This window comes from Bubalus bubalis, chromosome 4 (genome assembly GCF_019923935.1).
Source record: "Bubalus bubalis isolate 160015118507 breed Murrah chromosome 4, NDDB_SH_1, whole genome shotgun sequence".
Lineage (NCBI taxonomy): Eukaryota > Metazoa > Chordata > Mammalia > Artiodactyla > Bovidae > Bubalus > Bubalus bubalis.
In genome coordinates, this window is record NC_059160.1 from 17,414,812 (window position 1) to 17,435,282 (window position 20,471).

Genomic DNA, 20,471 nt, shown 5'->3' on the forward strand with positions numbered 1-20,471 from the left:
TTCTAGAGAATGAGTGTCTTCTTGAGCTACTGAAATATCAGTTTATTGTGATACACACAGTCAAAGGCTTTGGCATAGTTAATAAAGCAGAAATAGATATTTCTCTGGAACTTTCTTGCTTTTTTGATGATCCAGCGAATTTTGGCAATTTGATCTCTGGTTCCTCTGCCTTTTCTAAAACAAGCTTGAACATCTAGAATCTCACAGTTCATGTCCTGCTGAAGCCTGGCTTGGAGAATTTTGAGCATTACTTTGCTAGTGTGTGAGATGAGTGCAATTGTGTGGTGGTTTGAACACTCTTTGGCATTGCCTTTCTTTGGGATTGGAATGAAAACTGACCTTTTCCAGTCCTGTGGCCACTGCTAAGTTTTCCAAATTTGCTGGCATATTGAGTGCAGCACTCTCACAGCATCATCTTTTAGGATTTGAAAGAACTCAACTGGTATTCCATCACCTCCACTAGCTTTATTCAGAGTGATGCTTCCTAAGGCCCACTTGACTTCACATTCCAGGATATCTAGCTCTAGGTGAGTGATCACACCATCGTGATTATCTGGGTCATGAAGATTTTTTTTGTATAGTTCTTCTGTGTGTTCTTACCACCTCTTCTTAATACCTTCTGCTTCTGTTAGGTCCATAACATTTCTGTCCTTTATTGTACCATCTTTGCATGAAATATTGCCTTGGTATCTGTAATTTTCTTGACCAGATCTCTAGTCTTTCCCATTCCATTGTTTTCCTCTGTTTCTTTGCATTGATCAGTGAGGAAGGCTTTCTTATCTCTCCGTGCTATTCTTTGGAACTCTATATTCAAATGGATATCTCTTTCCTTTTCTCCTTTGGTTTCACTTCTTGTATTTTCTCAGCTATTTGTAAGGCCTCCTCAGACAACCATTTTGCCTTTTGGCATTTCTTTTTCTTGGGGATGGTCTTGATCCCTGCCTCCTGTACAATGTCACGAACCTCCATCCATAACTCATCAGGCACTCTGCTTATCAGACGTAATCCCCTGAATCCATTTGTCACTTCTACTGTATAATCATAAGGAATTTGATTTAGGTCATACCTGAATGGTCTAGTGGGTTTCTCTACTTTCTTCAGTTTAAGTCTGAATTTGGCAATAAGGAGTTCATGATCTGAGCCACAGTCAGCTCCTGGTCTTGTTTTTGCTGAGAGTATAGAGCGTCTCCATCTTTGGCTGCAAAGAATATAATTAATCTGATTTTGATACTGACCATCTGATGATGTTCACCTGTAGAGTCCTCTCTTGTGTTGTTGAAAGAGGCTGTTTGTTATGACCAGTGCGTTCTCTTGGCAAAACTCTATTAGCCTTTGCCTTGCCTCATTTTGTACTCCAAGGCCAAATTTGGCTGTTACTCCAGGTATCTCTTGACTTCCTACTTTTGCATTCCAGTCCTTTATAATCAAAAGGACATCTTTTTTAGGTGATAGCTCTAAAAGGTCATGTAGGTCTTCACAGAATGGCAACTTCAGCTTCTTCAGCATTACTGATTCGGCATAGACCTGGATTACTGTGATATTGAATGGTTTGCCTTCATGTATGCAACAATGCAAAGATATTATTAAAACACTTGTTCCATTTTTGAATTTGCTTTAGTCCAGTTCAGTCACTCAGTCATGCCTGACTCTCTGTGACCCCATGAATCACAGCACACCAGGCTTCCTTGTCTATCGCCAACACCCGGAGCTTGCTCAAACTCATATCCATTGAGTCGGTGATGCCATCCAACCATTGCATCCTCTGTCATCTCCTTCTCCTCCTGCCTTCAATCTTTACAGCATCAGGGTCTTTTCTAAGGAGTCAGTTCTTCGCATCAGGTGGCCAAGGTATTGGAGCTTCTACTTCGGCTCAGTCTTACCAATGAATATTCAAGACTGATTTCCTTTAAATTGACTGGGTTGATCTCCTGGCCATCCAAGGGTCTCTGAAGAGTCTTCTCCAATGCTACAGTTCAAAAGCATCAATTCTTCAGCACTTAGCTTTCTTTTACATATGCTCGATTAATTGATACGTTTCTCTTTCGGCCATGACACAATGCTTGCAGGATCTTAGTTCCTTGACCAGGGTTGAACCTAGGCCCTAGCAGTGAAAGTGCAGAATCCTAACCTCTGGACCACCAGGAAATTCCATAATCTATAAATCTTCATGCAAGTATATCACATACAGAGTGATAAGTTTATGTCACATTATGGAGACATAAATGCCAAAAGCAGAGTGATTCCTCACTCCTTGCAAAGGGTCTGACAGCATTAAATATGGCATATGGTCAAGATGATGCTACCAAATATATGAGATTACCTGTATTTTGACTCTCTAGGGAGGCTGGGCATTGAGGAGCACAAATTCACTCTTTTCAGATAGAAAGATTGCAGGAGATCAACTGACCCCACTCACCTGTCTGAGAGGACCTCACCCTATTCTCCTCTGGGGACACTTCCTCCTCGCTCCCCTGAGAGGCAGAAGGAGTTCCAGGCACTGGTACTTCTTCAGCATCATCGTAATTTTCAGCAGGGACATCAGTCCTCTGATCTGGGGGTTCTAAGAGCAGACAAGGGAGTGGATGAAACTGCAGTAAGTGGGTTGGTCTGGGGAATACCTAAGATACCTTCTGACCCAGGGTTTCTGAGTTTCTGAATAGAGGCACCAGTCACTCCTTGTTTCAAAAGACTTTTTTCTCTAAGACCATATTTCATTTTGACATGTCCATAAGCCAAAACACAATTTTACTTATCTCAATATTTTCTGGTGAAAAGTACATATCTCAAAGCAACTCTTCCACCATTGAGCATTGCTAAAGTATTTTGATAAATTGTGCTTTACAGATGTTATTTTTTTAAATCATTGTGTGCCTGTTGTGATTCTGGACACAGAGAGACCAGCCCCAACGTGACACATCACAGAACAGCCAGAGAAGGAGAAGGACGAACCCCATCTGGACACAAGGGATGCCTCTGGTCCATCAAAGGAAAACCATTCCCCTTAAATCTCCTCTCAATGAGGGAAACTCTCCTCCCCAGAGCCCAGCCGAGGCAGGTCCACCTCTATTTCCTGGAGTGGATCTGTAATCACTGTTGTGCTCACCATCATGGTGTAATACAGCAGTTTAGTCAGTGAGAAATCTGACGGAAAGCCTCATGTGGAGACAAACATCACACAACACACAGCATGACCCTCCCCACACCCACGGGACCTGTGTTAAGGCTGAGAAGGGACAGGCCTGGCTTCTGCAGTGTAGACAGAGGCTGAGAGGTCACAGGGCTCTGAGACGTCAACCTGCCTCTTTGGAGGAGCCGGGGCACACAGGGGGTTTGCAGATGCTGAGATGTGCATAGCCAGTGGGTAGTGACAACCAGAGATCCCAGGAGGGCAGACAGAGACACTCACCTGGGCTGCCCAGACCTTCCTTCTGGGTCAGAAGGTAATCGAGCTCCTCATACACAGCTTCAGCAAGAGCATCTTCATAGCTGGATAAGGCTGAGAGATCCTCCAGCAGGTCAGAGAAGCTTCCCCAGATACCCCAATCCAGCCAGCCCACCTTCATCTCCCTGGTGCTCACATGGGGGCTGCCAGGACCTCAGCATCGTCTCCTACCCCATGAACCATGTCATCACCTTCTCCCTCATCTGACCCTGATTACAGCTTAGTGCCAACTCTGTCTGGTCTCACAGGAGAGGCCATGACTTATGAGAGTTCACACCCCAGTCCTAAGAACCTCTGTCTACTCAGCCCTTAGAGCTCAGCACGGAGCACATGGAGTCTGCAACTCAGAACAGTACCTGGCCCAGGTTCCCCTCCTCACACCTGCCCCATCTCCTGCCTCCACACACTCTCCCTGGTCCCCAGTTCCCCCTGAAGCCCACCTCTGTGTTCTGCTCTCCATCTGAGTAGCTGAGTCACCAGGATGACGAGGACCAGGAAGAGAAGGGCCCCCAGGATAAGGCAGAGGATCCCCGGCAGGGAGAAGATGCCAGGGAGAGAATTTGAGGTTGTTCTGGTCCCTAAGGAGAACAGGAAAAAGGGCTGGAGATAGTCTTTGGCACAGAGAAATCTCTGTGTCAGCATTTTCAGGAGTTCCGGACAATGGTGTCTCAGCCTCAGACAGTGTCAGGGCTCATCTGGGTCTCCTCCTGAGACAAGTCAACTCCACCCTGGCCAGTGTGGCCCTGAGGCAGACATGGGGATTGTCAGGGAGCTGCCCTGCCGAGACAGCCTCTGAGGACCCAGCTCATCCCTTCTCCTTGGGCTTCAGGAGACAGAGCATCAAACAGTGCAGGGACTTGCACCTCTCTGATGAGGAGCAACACTCAAGGGCAGGTGGGAGATCCTTAGATTCTACAACATGGAAACCAGACTTTCTTGGACCCCGGGCATGAGAACATTTGACCCTGGACATCAAGGCAGGGGATTTCCCCAGTATAATGCCCTGGCTCCTCCCCAACATCCACAGCTCCTCAGACTCTTTCCTCTTCTGAGTTGTCAGAGAGCCCACAGAACAGGTCCCCAGCATTTGAGTATCCTCTCCTGCCCATGGATGGATCACAGTACCTGCTGTAGTTGTGGGCAATGTTGTCCTTACACCTAAAGAGAAAAACAGTAGTGTGGGGAAGAAGAATTGGTCAGAACACAGGGCAAACCTTTTCTGTCCTGAGCCTGAAATCAGACCTCAGTCTGCACAACATCAGTGTCCAGTCCTCCCAGCTCCCTCATCCTAGATCAGAGCCCCAGCACCCGGGATGTCTGAACACAAACTCCTCACTATGCCCGGCCCACTCCAGTGCCCCTGTGCTGCCCCGGCTCACCCAGGGTGGACCCCAAGCCCCTCACTCACCAGAGCACCTCACACCAGCATCCTCCTCGTGCTTGCAGTCGCTCTGCCCCCAGGGCTCCGCAACACAGTCCCACAGGGAGGACTCCTGGCCCCCACACCGCACCTCATCCAGCCAGATGCTCCCATTTCCAGGGCCAAATGCTGCAGACCGCACAGCTTCTAGGGCCTGGCCACAGTCCAGCTGCTGACACACCACCTCGGCCTCTGCCAGGCTCCAGGAGTCATCGCACACGGTGCCCCAGGTTCCGCTGTGCCAGACCTCCACCCGCCCTGAGCACTCGGTGTCTCCTCCCCTGAGTCTCAGCTTCTCTCTGTCTGAAAAGGCAGCAGCCCCTCCTGTGACTGCCCTGGTGGGAGGAAGGAGCCCCTGGGAGCCACAGGGGAGGGGGCGTGCTGATGTACCTGTGCAGGGGGCAGCAGTTGGGCAGCTCTTGGGTCTTCTTCCTGCACACAACGGGGAAACAGTGGGTCAGGAATAGCTGAGGGTGTTCCTGACCCCACATAAGATTATCTAAGGTCCATGGCTCAGTGCAAATGACATGTGAAAACACAGGCTCATTATCTCCTGGGATGAAACATTCACTGCATCTGATCACCAGCTGAAATTACTTTAAATATTTACTTGTTTATCAGTCTTCACACTCCACAGCAAATATAAACACAGACATCTACGAATGTACACACACTCCTCTGAATGAAAGTTCCATTAGAAGAAGGACCTTGTATATCTTATATGTGCCATGTTTCTGCTATTATGAGAATGCCTGCACATTGTATGCACTCATTCAACAAATATCTATGGAAAACCATTTTGAAATACCTAGATAGGGGCTTGATAAATATTTATTAAATGAATGAATAGACAAAATTCAGTGAAATAAAATTTCTTTTTTAAAATTCATACTAATCAGTGAAATAGTAAACCAAATATAAATGAATGGTAACAGTCTATGATAATAGTTCATATTAAAAATAATCAGTGCAGAAGCACAGAGTCAATTTATATTCAAAATCTAATGTACATAATTTTAATGGAAAATTATTAGATAGATTATAAACTACTCTTACCTATTATTCAGTGTGACAAGTGGGCAAGTGAAGACTACTGTTGTAAAAGGAAACTCTTTTCTAAATTTATTTTGAATTGGAAGATAATTGCTCCACAATGTAGTGTTGGTTATGTGTGTGTGTGTGTGTTAGTCGCTCAGTCATGTCCAACTCTTTGTGACCCTTTGGACTGCAGCCTACCAGGCTCCTCTGTCCATAGGATTTTCCAAACATACTGGAGTGGATTGCTATTCACTTCTCCACTGGATCCTCCCTACCCAGGGATCAAACCCAGGTCTCCCACACTGCAGGCAGTTTCTTTGCTGTCTGAGCCACCAGAAAAGCTCATAGTGTTGCTTAGGAATGTCTTAAAAAGAAAGTATACAGGAAAGACTTAGTAGAATTCTGAGAAGATATATGGACACATATATGTACACACTGAGTAAGCCAGAAATTTTTGCAATAGTTAAAAAATGCCTACTGAGAACAATTTGTATTGAGAAGATGCAGAAATAATAAACAAAAGACTGAAAATATATATAAAAGAATTGAAGCTGAGAGAAATATAAATTCAAAAAAACCAGAAGGGTAAATAGTACCTGTCATAAAGTATCAATATTTATATATTCTTTCCAGATCTTCCTATCAAAACTACTACCCACTCTATGCAGAGAACCTCTGAGAAAACAATGGCAGGACCTCTATGAGCGGGTTGCTCATTTTCATGGTCAAAGACTTTACCACCTCTCAATTCACAGGGTTTAATTATAGGAAAAATACCATCAATAAAAGGTCTCACAGTTTAATGCCTCTTTGGCAAGGCAAATTGGAAGTGGTCAAACAAGAGATGGCAAGAGTGAATGTCAACATTCTAGGAATCAGCGAACTGAAATGAACTGGAATGGGTGAATTTAACTCAGATGACCATTATATCTACTACTGCAGGCAGGAATCCCTCAGAAGAAATGGAGTGGCCATCATGGTCAACAAAAGAGTCTGAAATACAGTACTTGGATGCAATCTCAAAAATGACAGAATGATCTCTGTTCGTTTCCAAGGCAAACCATTCAATATCACAGTAATCCAAGTCTATGCCCCAACCAGTAACACTGAAGAAGCTGAAGTTGAAAGATGCTATGAAGACCTACAAGACCTTTTAGAACCAACACCCAAAAAAGATGTCCTTTTCATAATAGGGGACTGGAATGCAAAAGTAGAAAGTCAAGAAACACCTGGAGTAACAGGCAAATTTGGCCTTGGAATACGGAATGAAGCAGGGCAAAGACTAATAGAGTTTTGCCAAGAAAATGCACTGGTCATAGCAAACACCCTCTTCCAACAACACAAGAGAAGACTCTATACATGGACATGACCAGATGGTCAACACCGAAATCAGATTGATTATATTCTTTGCAGCTAAAGATGGAGAAGCTCTATACAGTCAGGAAAAACAAGACCAGGAGCTGACTGTGGCTCAGACCATGAACTCCTTATTGCCAAATTCAGATTTAAATTGAAGAAAGTAGGGAAAACCACTAGACCATTCAGGTATGACCTAAATCAAATCCCTTATGATTATACAGTGGAAGTGAGAAATAGATTTAAGGGCCTAGATCTGATACATAGAGTGCCTGATGAACTATGGAATGAGGTTAATGACATTGTACAGGAGACAGGGATCAAGACCATCCCCAAGAAAAAGAAATGCAAAAAAGCAAAATGGCTGTCTGGGGTGGCCTTACAAATAGCTGTGAAAAGAAGAGAAGAAAAAAGCAAAGGAGAAAAGGAAAGATATAAACATCTGAATGCAGAGTTCCAAAGAATAGCAAGTAGAGATAAGAAAGCCTTCTTCAGCGATCAATGCAAAGAAATAAAGGAAAACAACAGAATGGGAAAGACTAGAGATCTCTTCAAGAAAATCAGAGATATCAAAGGAACATTTCATGCAAAGATGAGCTCGATAAAGGACAGAAATGCTATGGACCTAACAGAAGCAGAAGATATTAAGAAGAGATGGCAAGAACACACAGAAGAACTGTACAAAAAAGATCTTCATGATCCAGATAATCATGATGGTGTGATCACTGACCTAGAGCCAGACATTCTGGAATGTGAAGTCCAGTGGGCCTTAGAAAGCATCACTACGAACAAAGCTAGTGGAGGTGATGGAATTCCAGTTGAGCTATTTCAAATCCTGAAAGATGATGCTGTGAAAGTGCTGCACTTAATATGCCAGCAAATTTGGAAAACTCAGCAGTGGCCACAGGACTGGAAAAGGTCAGTTTTCATTCCAATCCCAAAGAAAGGCAATGCCAAAGAATGCTCAAACTACCGCACAACTGCACTCATCTCACACGCCAGTAAAGTAATGCTCAAAATTCTCCAAGCCAGGCTTCAGCAATATGTGAATGTGAACTTCCAGATGTTCAAGCTGGTTTTAGAAAAGGCAGAGGAACCAGAGATCAAATTGCCAACATCCGCTGGATCATGGAAAAAACAAGAGAGTTCCAGAAAAACATCTATTTCCTCTTTATTGACTATGCCAAAGCCTTTAACTGTGTGGATCACAATAAACTGTGGGAAACTCTGAGAGATGGGAATACCAGACCACCTGATCTGCCTCTTGAGAAACCTCTATGCAGGTCAGGAAGCAACAGTTAGAACTGGACATGGAACAACAGACTAGTTCCAAATAGGAAAAGGAATTCATCAAGGCTGTATATTGTCACCCTGTTTATTTAACTTATATGCAGAGTACATCATGAGAAACGCTGGACTGGAAGAAACACAAGCTGGAATCAAGATTGCCGGGAAAAATATCAATAACCTCAGATATGCAGATGACACCACCCTTATGGCACAAAGTGAAGAGGAACTAAAAAGCCTCTTGATGGAAGTGAAAGTGGAGAGTGAAAAAGTTGGCTTAAAGCTCAACATTCAGAAAACAAAGATCATGGCATCTGGTTCCACTACTTCATGGGAAATAGATGGGGAAACAGTGGAAACAGTGTCAGACTTTATTTTTCTGGGCTCCAAAATCACTACAGATGGTGACTGCAGCCATGAAATTAAAAGACGCTTACTCCTTGGAAGGAAAGTTATGACAAACCTAGATAGCATATTCAAAAGCCAAGACATTACTTTGCCAACAAAGGTTCATCTAGTCAAGGCTATGGTTTTTCCTGTGGTCATGTATGGATGTGAGAGTTGGATTGTGAAGAAGGCTGAGCGCCGAAGAATTGATGCTTTTGAACTGTGGTGTTGGAGAAGACTCTTGAGAGTCCCTTGGACTGCAAAGAGATCCAACCAGTCCATTCTGAAGATCAGCCCTGGGATTTCTTTGGAGGGAATGATATTGAAGCTGAAACTCCAGTACTTTGGCCACCTCATGCAAAGAGTTGACTCATTGGAGAAGACTCTGATGCTGGGAGGGATTGGGGGCAGGATGAGAAGGGGATGACAGAGGATGAGATGGCTGGATGACATCACTGACTCGATGGACGTGAGTCTCAGTGAACTCCAGGAGTTGGTGATGGACAGGGAGGCCTGGCGTGCTGCAATTCATGGGGTCGCAAAGAATCAGACACGACTGAGCAACTGATTTCATCTTATCTGATCTGGCCTTCAAATGAAAAAGACAAAGAGATGAGCAAAGAGAGGCAAGGAATGGAGTGAGCCTCTGATTTTGAAATATCTGATCCCACATTCTCTTAGCTATGGGTTTCAGGCAACATCCAGCATACCATTCAAGGTGTACCTGAATGGGGTGTGTGTGTTTGTGTATGTGAAGGAGGAGGGAAGGAGAAAGAGAAACAGAGAGAGAAATGTTGAGGGAATAAGTTGCTATGGTTTAACTATTTGTCACCTTCACAAACATTTATTTATTTCATTCAAAATTTACTGTTGAAATCTCAGTTCCCAGTGTAACAGTATTTAGTGGTGGAGCCTTCTCCAACTCTTCCAAAAACAGAAGAAAAGATCACTTCCAAATTCATGTTATGAAGCCAACATCAGTCTGATACTAAAGCCAGATAAGGACACCATGAGAAAAGAAAATTATGGGCTAATACTCTGATAAGTACAGGTGAATAAATCGTCAACAAAATATTAGAAAACAGAATTTGACAATACACTACAAGAATCATACACCATGATCAAGTGATATTTGTTCCAAGGATACAAGGATAGTTCAACATTCACAAATTAATAAATGTGATACACCAAATAAACAAAATGAAGGTAAAAATCATATCCTCAAAGGATGCAGAAAAAGTGTTTGACAAATTCAACATCCACTTACAGGAAAAACTCTTTTACAAAGTATATATAGAAAAGGATTGCATCTCAACATAATTAAGGCCATATGAAAAGTACACAGCTAACATCATACTTGACTGTAAAAAACCAAAAGCTTTTCCTCTGAAATCAGACACAAGACAAAAATGTCTACTCTCACCACTTTTATTCAACTTAGTTTTGGTAGTCCTATCCAGATCCATCAGGCAATAAAAAGAAAATCAAGACATCCAAATCTGGAAGGAAGAGGCAAAACTGACACTATTTGCAGATGGAAAAGTGAAAGTGTTAGTCACTCAGTCGTGTCTGACTCTTCACAACCCCAAGGACTGCAGCCTGCCAGGCTCCTCTGTCCATTGGGATTCTCCAGGCAAGAATACTGGAGTGGGTTGCCATTCCCTCCTCCAGGGGGTCTTCCTGACCCAGGGAGTGAACTCGGGTCTCTTGCATTGCAGACAGATTCTTTACCATCAGAGTCATGAGGCAAGAACCCCCCTTACATGATATTATATGTAGAAAACACTAAAGACTTCAGCAAAAATATGAGAATTAATATACTCAGTAAAGTTGTAGAAGAAAAATCTGTATACAAAAATCATATGCATTTCTTTACACTAACAACAAATTGCTATAAGAGAAACTGAGAAAATAATTCTACTTATTTGCATGAAAATGAATAAAATATCTAGGAATAAATTTAACCAAGGAGGTGAAAGACCTGTACACTGAAAACTATAAACACATTGATGAAAGATACTGAAGATGACTCAAATAAATGGAAAGATATTCTGTGCTCATGGATTGGAAGATCTAATACTATTAATATGGCCATACTACCGAAAGCATCTACAGATTCACCACAATCCTTATCAAAATTCCAATGGAAATTTTCACAGATACAGAAGAAACAATCCTAAAATTTGCATGGAACCACAAAAGTCACTCAATACCAAAGCAATCCTGAGAAAGAATAACAAAGCTAGAGGTGTCCTGCTTCCTGATTTCAAACTATATTACAAAGCTATATTAATCAAAACAGTATGTCGTTGGTATAAAAATGAACACAGAGATCAATGGAACAGAACAGAGAGTCCATAAATAAACCCACATTTCTATGATCAATTAATTTTTTACAAAGAAGCCAAGAATATACAGTGGGAAAAGGACAGTTTTTTCAGGAAATGGCATTGGGAACACTGGACAGCCACATGAAAAAAATGAAACTGGACCACTATCTTACACCATTCACAAAAATTATCTCAAAATAGATTAAAGACTTGATCACAAGTCCTGAAGCCATAAAATTCCTACAAGAAAAAACAGAAAATAAAATCCTCAACACCAGTTTTTGTGACGATTTTTTGGATCTGACACCAAAAGCAAAGGGAACAAGAGTAAAAACAAGCAGTTGTGATGACATAAGGCTAAAAAGCTTCTGCCAAATTAAGGAAACCATCAACAAAGTGAAAAAGCAACCTATGGAATTGGAGAAAATATTTGCATATTATATTTCAGGTAAGGATTATTATCCAAAATACACAAGGAACTCATACAACTCAGTAGCAAAAAACAAAAGTCTGATTTTTTTTAATGGGCAGAGAACCTGAATAGATATTTTTTAAAGAATACATACAACTTGCCAATAGGTACATGAAAACGTGCTCAACACTATTAATCATCAGAAAATACAAATCAAAACCACAATGAGGTATGACCTCATATCCTCTAGAAAGGCTTTTATCCAAAAGAAGAAAGAACAGGAGTTGAGGAGAATGTGAAGAGACAGGAAAGCTTTTGCACAGTTAGAGGGAATGTAAGTTGATGCAGCCCCTATGGAAACAGTATTGAGGTGCATCAAAAATTAAAAATAGAACTGCCATATGATTTAGGAATTTCACTTTGGGGTATTTATCTGAAGGAAACAAAAACACTAACTTGAAAACCCAATGTTCATTGCAGCAACATATGTTCAGTTGCTAGGTTGTGTCTGACTCTTTGTAACCCCATGGACTGCAGCATGCCAGGCTCCTCTGTCCTTCACTAACTCCCAAAGTTTGCTTAAATTCATGTCCACTGAACTGGTGATGCTATCTAACTACCTCATCCTCTGTGGCCCCCTTCTTCTTTTGCCTTCAGTCTTTCCCAGCATCAGGGTCTTTTCCAACGAGTCAGCTCTTCTCATCACGTGACCAAAGTATTGGAGCTTCAGCTTCAGCATCAGTCCTTCCAATGACTATTCAGGGTTGATTTCCTTTAGGATTGATTGGTTTTATCTCCTTGCTGCCCAAAGGACTCTCAATTCAATTGCGGCATCCAAGTACCACAATTCAAAAGAATCAACACTTTTTAGCTTCTTCTATAGCCCGGCTCTCATGTCCAGACTTGACTACTGGAAAAAAATATAGCTTTGACAATATGGACCTTTGTCAGCAAAGCGATGTCTCTGCTTTTTAATACTCTGTCTAGGTTTGTCACAGAGGAGCAAGCCTCTTTTAATCTCATGGCTGCAGTCACCATCAGCAGTGATTTGGGAGTCTGTCACTGTTTCCACTTTCTCCCCTTTTATTTGCCATGAAGTGCTGATGATCTTAGGTTTTAGAATGTTGAGCTGTAAGCCAGCTTTTTCACTCTCTTCTTTCACTCTCAATGAGAGGCTCTTTAGTTCCTCTTGGCTTTCTGCCATTAGAGTGGTATCATCTGTGTATCTGAGGTTGTTGATATTTCTCACAGCAATCTTGATTCCAGCTTGTGATTCATCCAGCCTGGCATTTCCTATGATGTTCTCTGCATATAAGTTAAATAAACAGGGTGACAATATACAGCCTTGATGAACTCTTTTCCCAATTTGGAACCAGTCGATTGTTTCATGTCTGGTTCCAACTGCTGCTTTTTGATCTGCATACAGGTTTCTCAGGAGGCAGGTAAGGTGCCCTGGTATTCTCATCTCTTTAAGAATTTTCCACAGTTCATTGTGATCCACATGGTCAAAGGCTTTATGTAGTCAATGAAGCAGATGTTTTTCTGGAATTCTCTGGCTTACTCCATGATCCAACAAATGTTGGCAATTTGATCTCTGGTTTCTCTGCCTTTTCTAAACCCAGCTTGTACATCTCGGAAGTTCTCAGTTCACTTACTGCTGAAGCCTAGCTTGAAAGACTTTGAGCATAACCTTACTAGCATGTGAAATGAGCACAATTGTGATGTAGTTGACCATTCATTGGCATTGGCCTTCTTTGAGATTGAAATGAAAACTGACCTTCTCCAGTCTTGTGGCCACTGATGAATTTTCCAAATTTGCTGACGTATTGACTGCAGCACTTTAACAGTATTACCTTTTAGTATTTTATAACAATATATATTAGTCAAACAATGTAAGACTTCACTGATGAATGGATAAAGAAAATGTAGTATAGACTTATACCCACCCATAAAAAAGAAGAAAATCTTGCCAGTTTCAACAACATGGATGGACCTCGAGGGCATTATGTTAAGTGAAACAAATCAGACAGAGAAAGAAAAATACCATATAATCTCATTTATATGTGTCATATTAAAAAAAAAGCAAGTTAAGAGATGCTGAGTATTTGGTGGCTGCCAGAGGTGGGGGATTTGGTGTGGGCAAAGGTAATCAAAAGGTATAAATTTGAATTATAAAATTAATAGGTGAAGAGATATAACATACAGCATGGTGAATACTGTATTGTCTATTTGAAAGAGGGCAAGAAAATACATCTTAAACATTCTCATCATGTAAGAAAAAATTTTAACTATATATATGGATCTATATGGAAAAGGCAATGGCAACCCACTCCAGTACTCTTGCCTGGAAAATCCCATGGATGGAGGAGCCTGCTAAGCTGCAGTCCATGGGGTCCCTGAGGGTCGGACATGACTGAGCAACTTCACTTTCACTTTTCACTTTCACGCATTGGAGAAGGAAATGGCAACCCACTCCAGTGTTCTTGCCTGGAGAACCCCAGGGACGGGGGAGCCTGGTGGGCTGCCGTCTATGGGGTCGCACAGAGTCGGACACGACTGAAGTGACTTAGCAGTATCTGCATGGATCTATATATATGGAGCTATATATATAGAGATATAACTAGACTTAATGTAGTGATCATTTATCAATACACACAAATATATAAACATTGTGTTGTACACAGCAAAAATATAATGTTGTATCAATTATATCAATTAAAAAATTTTAATAAAGCAAGTTTAGAACATATAGATTAAATTAGCTCCATGCAAACTTCATTTTATAAACTCAATTTAAACCCATCACTTAGATTTTAAAATATCAAATCTCACTAACAACATCCTACAGGGTTGGGAAAGACACAGAAACAGACATAAGTCACCTTCACATGAGATGTAGGCTTCCTCCTTTGGAGAGCATGAACTGTATTTCCATGGGCCAGAAGGACACTGCCAGAGAGAGGTATCCATTTTCCGACACCGAATTAAATCTACCCACCGGGGTCTAGAACCTTCCCTGAGACCAATAGAGGTGTTGAGACTTCCACTGTCCCCACAGCCAAGCTGTCTGCAGATGATGGACACGGTGACATCATCCATGGGGCTGCGGCAGACACTGCCCCAGGTCCCGTTGTAGAAAACTTCCAGCCACCCAGCACACTGCTGGTCCTCGCTGACCATCCTGAGGGCCAGGAACTCTAAGATCAAAAGAGAGGAGACAGGACACAGTGACACCCCACTCAGTGTTCTGGGTTTTCCTCTCTCCCCAAAATTCTGAACATTCATCTGTGACCCAGCTGGGGAAGCAAATCCATTAGATGACAGGAGTGAAACTTGTCTCCTTTTCACCTGACTTTGTCCATTTGTGTCTGTCTTTCTAAATATTTCTACCACAATGATGTAGTGGATATGAACTGAGAAAAGACCAACCTGGACACCTGCAGGGAGAGGGAGCTGACTCCTGCTTCCTGACAAAACATTTAAAAGAGTGTATGAAAGGGATGTGATGTGGACAGTGTGGAGGCAGATGGAATAATGGACCCACAGATGTCTACATGGAACCCGTGTCTATGTTTCCTTATCTGGCAAAAAGGACTTTACATATGTGATTACGGTATGGTCCTTGGGATGCTAAGAGTAACCTGAAATATGGCAGATTAACCACCTGAGCATGGTCTAATCACATTCTTAGACTCACTATGCTTTAAAGTGGAATCCTTTTCCTCGTTCTGGTTAGAGGGAGATGTGAATGTGGATAATAGTTAGAGAGGCAGAGCGTTGATAGTCTGATGATGAACAGAATGGGATTATGAGTGAAGGAGGGCAGGCGGTTTCTAGAAGCTTGAAAAGACAGGAAACAGATTCTTTCCCAGAGGCTCAGAAGTGATGTGGCCCTGCTGAAACTTTTATCACAATCCAGTGAGATCCCTGCTGGACAACTAAGCTACAGAAGTGCAAGGAAATAAACATGTTGTTTTAAACTATCAACAATGTAGCAGTTTGTTATAGAACAAACAAAAACTAGCACAGTGGCTTTAAGACTTCTCTACTATATGTACCAGGAGGGTGAGCCCTGATTTCAAGAAAAACTGTAAGAAAAGGCTCTGCCGGGAAACACTACTGAGAAGAAAGGACCAGAATCTCAGCTGCTGCAGGAAGCAGTGAAAGCACCTCATCTTCACCTCTGTTGGAAACACAGGCTTCATGGGAGGAAGCCTCCTTCTCTGGTCCTTTCAGCATCTCTCCCTCAGGGCTAAGACCCCCGTCCTCCTGGGCCCCACCCCTGCCCCAAACTGTGGACAGTGTGCAGCACAGACCTGAGCAGATGACCCCGGCGTCCTCCTTGTGTCTGCAGTCGTGCCGCCCCCAGCCCCGGGAAGGGCACCTCCACACCTGGGACTCATTTCCAGCGCAGTTCAGGTCGTCCAGCCAGATGGGCCCTGATCCCGCCCCAAAGTGGGCAGAACCCGTGGCATTAAGGGCTTCTCCACAGCCCAGCTGCCTGCACACCACGCGGGCATCGTCCAGGTCCCAGCCGTCATCACAGATGGTGCCCCAGGAGCCCTGGTCAAGGATCTCCACTCTCCCGGCGCAGGGACCGCCCCCATCCACCAGGCGGAGCTGTCTGCTGTCTGAGGAGAGAGAAATGGAACAATGCAGCGTTGACCTGGGGAATGAGAAGGGTCTTCTGTCCTGTGGGACACTCACCTGAGCAGTAGGGGGCGCTGTCCTCTGAGGCCGCAGATCCTGCTGGTTCAGACACAAAGTGGTCGCAGTGGGGCAGCAGCACCTGGGTCTGGTTTCCTGAAGAAACAGCAATGATTAGAGGGTTGGGAGGGTTAAAGAACAGGAAAGTCAATTAAACTAAATAATTTTTAGGAGGGGAGGGAAGTTTGGGGGAAAATGGATACATGTATGTGTATGGCCGAGTCCCTGGCTGTTCACCTGAAACTATAACAACTTTGTTAATCGGCTATACACCAATACAAAGTAAAAAATTCAAAAGAAAAAAAACAATAATGACCTAGTGATGGAGCTGAGATGAAAGCTGGAACATACTGGTAAAGTTACCATAATCTTCATGTTCCCTTTCTCCATGAAAAGCCCTGGTCCTGACAATGGCACGATTCCTGTTTTAAGCCAAGCTTTGCCCTAAGAATGAGTTAAACAAGTTGTTCTGTCCTTCAGTTCAGTCCAGTTCAGTTCAGTTCAGTCGCTCAGTTGTGTCCGACTCTTTGCGACCCCATGAATTGCAGCACGCCAGGCCTCCCTGTCCAGCACAAACTCCCGGAGTTCACTCAAACTCACGTCCATCGAGTCTGTAATGCCATCCAGCGATCTCATCCTCTGTCATCCCCTTCTCCTCCTGCCCCCAATCCATCCCAGCATCAGAGTCTTTTCCAATGAGTCAACTCTTCGCATGAGGTGGCCAAAGTACTGGAGTTTCAGCTTTAGCATCATTCCTTCCAAAGAACACCCAGAACTGATCTCCTGTAGAATGGACTGGTTGGATCTCCTTGCAGTCCAAGGGACTCTCAAGAGTCTTCTCCAACACCACAGTTCAAAAGCATCAATTCTTTGGTGCTCAGCTTTCTTCACAGTTCAACTCTCACACCCATACATGACTACTGGAAAAACCATAGCCTTGACTAGATGAACCTTTGTTGGCAAAGTAATGTCTCTGCTTTTGAATATGCTATCTAGGTTGGTCATAACCCTCCTTCCAAGGAGTAAGTGTCTTTTAATTTCATGGCCGCAATCACCATCTGCCTTGGTGATTTATTTTTTGGAGCCCCCAAAAATAAACTCTGACACTGTTTCCACTGTTTCCACATCTATTTCCCATGAAGTGATGGGACCAGATGCCATGATCTTCGTTTTCTGAATGTTGAGCTTAATCTACCCCTAAATAGAAGAAGCAAAACAAAAACCTTTCTGAAGGAGTTGTACAATTATTTATCTACAATGTTTGTGATTTTAAAAATACTTATATAAAAGAGATCTCATGGAAAACCAGAGCAAAAAGAAACATTAAAAAATTTCCCAGGGTATTTGGCTCTTAAAGTTACCTGACAAAGAATTTATTTTATTTAATTTATTAATTTTTGAGTATAATTGCTTTACAATGTTGTGGTAGCTTCTGCTGTACAGAAAATTTAGTAAGTTATACATATACATATGGGCCTCCCAGGTGACTCAGTGGTAAAGAATCTGCCTGCTGAACAGGAGACTGGGGTTCCATCCCTGGGTTGGGAAGAGCCTTTGGAGAAAAAAATGGCAATCCACTCCAGTATTCTTGCCTGAGAAATCCTATGGACAAAGGAGCATGGCAGTCCATGAGGTCACAAAAGAGTCAGACACAACTCAGTGACTAAACAACAACAACTCTATCTATCTATTTATATCTATCTATCTATTTATATCTATCTATCTATCTATTTATATGCACATATATATATATATACACACATATCCCCTCTTTCTTGGATTTACTTCCTATTTAGGTCACCACAGAACACTGAGTAGAGTCCCCTGTGCTATAAAAAGGTTATTATTTATCTATGTATATGTGCATGCATGCTAAGATACTTTGGTAGTGTCTGACTCTGTCAGTAGTGTCTGACTCTGGATTGTAGCCCATCAGGCTCCATGTCTATGGGATTCTCCAAGCAATATCTATTTTGTACTTAGTATCAATAGTGTAGGGCTTCTGAGTCTGGTGGCTCAGACAGTAAAGAATCCGCCTGCAATGTGGGAGACCTGGCTTTGATCCTTGGGTTGGAATGTCCCCTGCAGGAGGGCATGGCAACCCACAGTAGCTGTACCAATTTACATACTCATATGTAAGAGAATTCCCTTTTCTTCACATCCTCTCCAGCATTTATTTGTGGATTTTTTTAATGATAGACATTCTAACTGGAGTGAAGTATTACCTGCCTGTAGTTTTGACTTGCATCTCTCTAATAGTGATGTTGTATTTGTTAGCCATCTGTATGTCTGGAAAAAATGTCTATGTAGGCCTTTTTCCCATCTTTTCATTGGATTGTTTGGTTTGTTGATATTGAGTTGTTTGTGTATTTTGAAGATTAATCCCTTGTTAATTACTTCATTTGCAAATATTTTCTCCCATTCTGAGAGTTGTCTTTTTGTTCTGTTTATGGTTTCCTTTGATATGTAAAAGCTTTTAAGTTTACTTAGGTCCTAGTTTTTTTATTTTTGTTTTTATTTTCTTTAGGAGGTTGATCAAAAAAGATCTTGTTGCAACTTATGTCAAAGAATGTTCTGCCTATGTTTTCCTCTAAGAGTTTTATAGTCTGACAGAGAATTTAAATAGCCATGATTAAAGTGCACAAAGAATTAATTAACACGATGTGTATCTTGGCAGAGAAATGATAACAAAAACAAATGAAAATTCTACAGCTGAAAAAGTTAACAACTGAAATTAAGAACTAGAGAATGAGTGTATCAGCACATTAGATCAACATAAAGTAGAAAGAGTAAAATGGAAAATCAGAGGATAAATATTCCTCTATTCAGAAATGCTGGTCCTATGGTAAGTGCTGGGTTAATAATGCTATATAACAAAATTTCCCCACAAACTTAGTCGTTGAAGGAATATGTTTTTTTTAATTTTGCTCATGATTTCCCAGGTCAGTAATTTGGGAAAGACTCAACTTGGCAGTTCTATCTTTGGGGTTTCTCATGTGGTTGCATTTAGATGTCATCTGGGACTGACATCTCTAAAGGTTTGACTGAACTGTGGTTATGTAAGGAAATTCCCAGAAGTATTTTTGTTGTTGTTGGGAGGGAGGGATAAAGGAGCATCGTGTCTGCAACCTAATCCAGAAAGATTTTACATACTCCGGGAAAAACAGGGCAGGAGGGGAACAAATAAGGAGAGAAAGGGAAAGCTAGAGCAAGGGAGAGAGAGAAAAGAAAGAAAGAAGGATTAAAGCAAAATACTAATCTAACATTTGGGGAATCTAGGTAAAGTTCAGAGAGAATTCATTCCTAGAAAACCTTCACTAAAAGAAATACTAATAACATCAAACCCATAAAATGCCTAGGAGAAAACCTAGTTAAAGATGTGCAAAACATCGGAGAGAAATTCAAGACCTAACTGAATGAAAGGATATATTTTGTGAGTGAATTGGGAAACTCAGTGTTGTCAAAGTCAGTCATTCTCAAATTTATATACAGATTAAATCTAACCTCAATCAAATTCCCTTGTGCTTTTGTTTGCCTGAAACATGACAAGTTGATTCCAAATTTATGTTGCTGTTGTTCAGTCACTTAGTCATGTCTGACTCTTTGTGACCCCAAGGACTGCAGCACACCAGTCCTCCCTGTCCATCACCAACTCCTGGAGCTTGCTCAAACTCATGTCCTCTGAGTCAGTGATGCCATCCAACCATCTCATCCTCTGTCATCCCCTTCTCCTCCTGCCTTCAGTCTTTCCTAGCATCAGGGTCTTTTCTAGTGAGTCAGCTCTTCGCATCAGGTGGCCAAAGTATTGGAGCTTCAGCTCAAAAATGTATACAAAATACAAAAACCAAGACTGACCAAAGCAGTTGGCAAGAAAAGCAACAACATAACTTCTTTAAATTTAAGTTACCCAGACTTACTATGTGTGCTTAGTCAATCAATCATGTCCAACTCTTTGTGACCCAATAGACTATAGCCCGCCAGGCTCCTCTGTCCACAGGGATTCTCCAGGCAAGAATAATGGAGTGGATTCTCATGCCCTTCTCCAGGAGATCTTCCCAACCCAGCGATCAAATCCAGGTCTCCTGCCTTGCA

The 20,471-nt window shown here is 42.3% G+C and overlaps 2 protein-coding genes across 2 annotated transcripts in view; one reads left to right on the plus strand and one right to left on the minus strand.

Moving 5' to 3' along the window:
* The window catches only part of LOC102402808 (antigen WC1.1), a gene marked incomplete in the record, with an annotated part of 1,152,186 nt that overhangs the window by 570,027 nt on the left and 561,688 nt on the right, over positions 1-20,471 (plus strand).
* The window catches only part of LOC112584371 (antigen WC1.1), a 54,734-nt gene that overhangs the window by 825 nt on the left and 33,438 nt on the right, over positions 1-20,471 (minus strand). Inside the window, exons 11-19 of the mRNA XM_045165275.1 lie at positions 16,380-16,475; positions 15,989-16,303; positions 14,555-14,869; positions 5,253-5,294; positions 4,851-5,165; positions 4,568-4,600; positions 3,883-4,020; positions 3,407-3,496; positions 2,417-2,551 (exon numbers count right to left, since the gene is read on the minus strand). Of these exons, the coding sequence (XP_045021210.1) occupies positions 2,417-2,551; positions 3,407-3,496; positions 3,883-4,020; positions 4,568-4,600; positions 4,851-5,165; positions 5,253-5,294; positions 14,555-14,869; positions 15,989-16,303; positions 16,380-16,475 (1,479 nt within the window). The remainder of the gene's footprint in view (positions 1-2,416; positions 2,552-3,406; positions 3,497-3,882; positions 4,021-4,567; positions 4,601-4,850; positions 5,166-5,252; positions 5,295-14,554; positions 14,870-15,988; positions 16,304-16,379; positions 16,476-20,471) is intronic.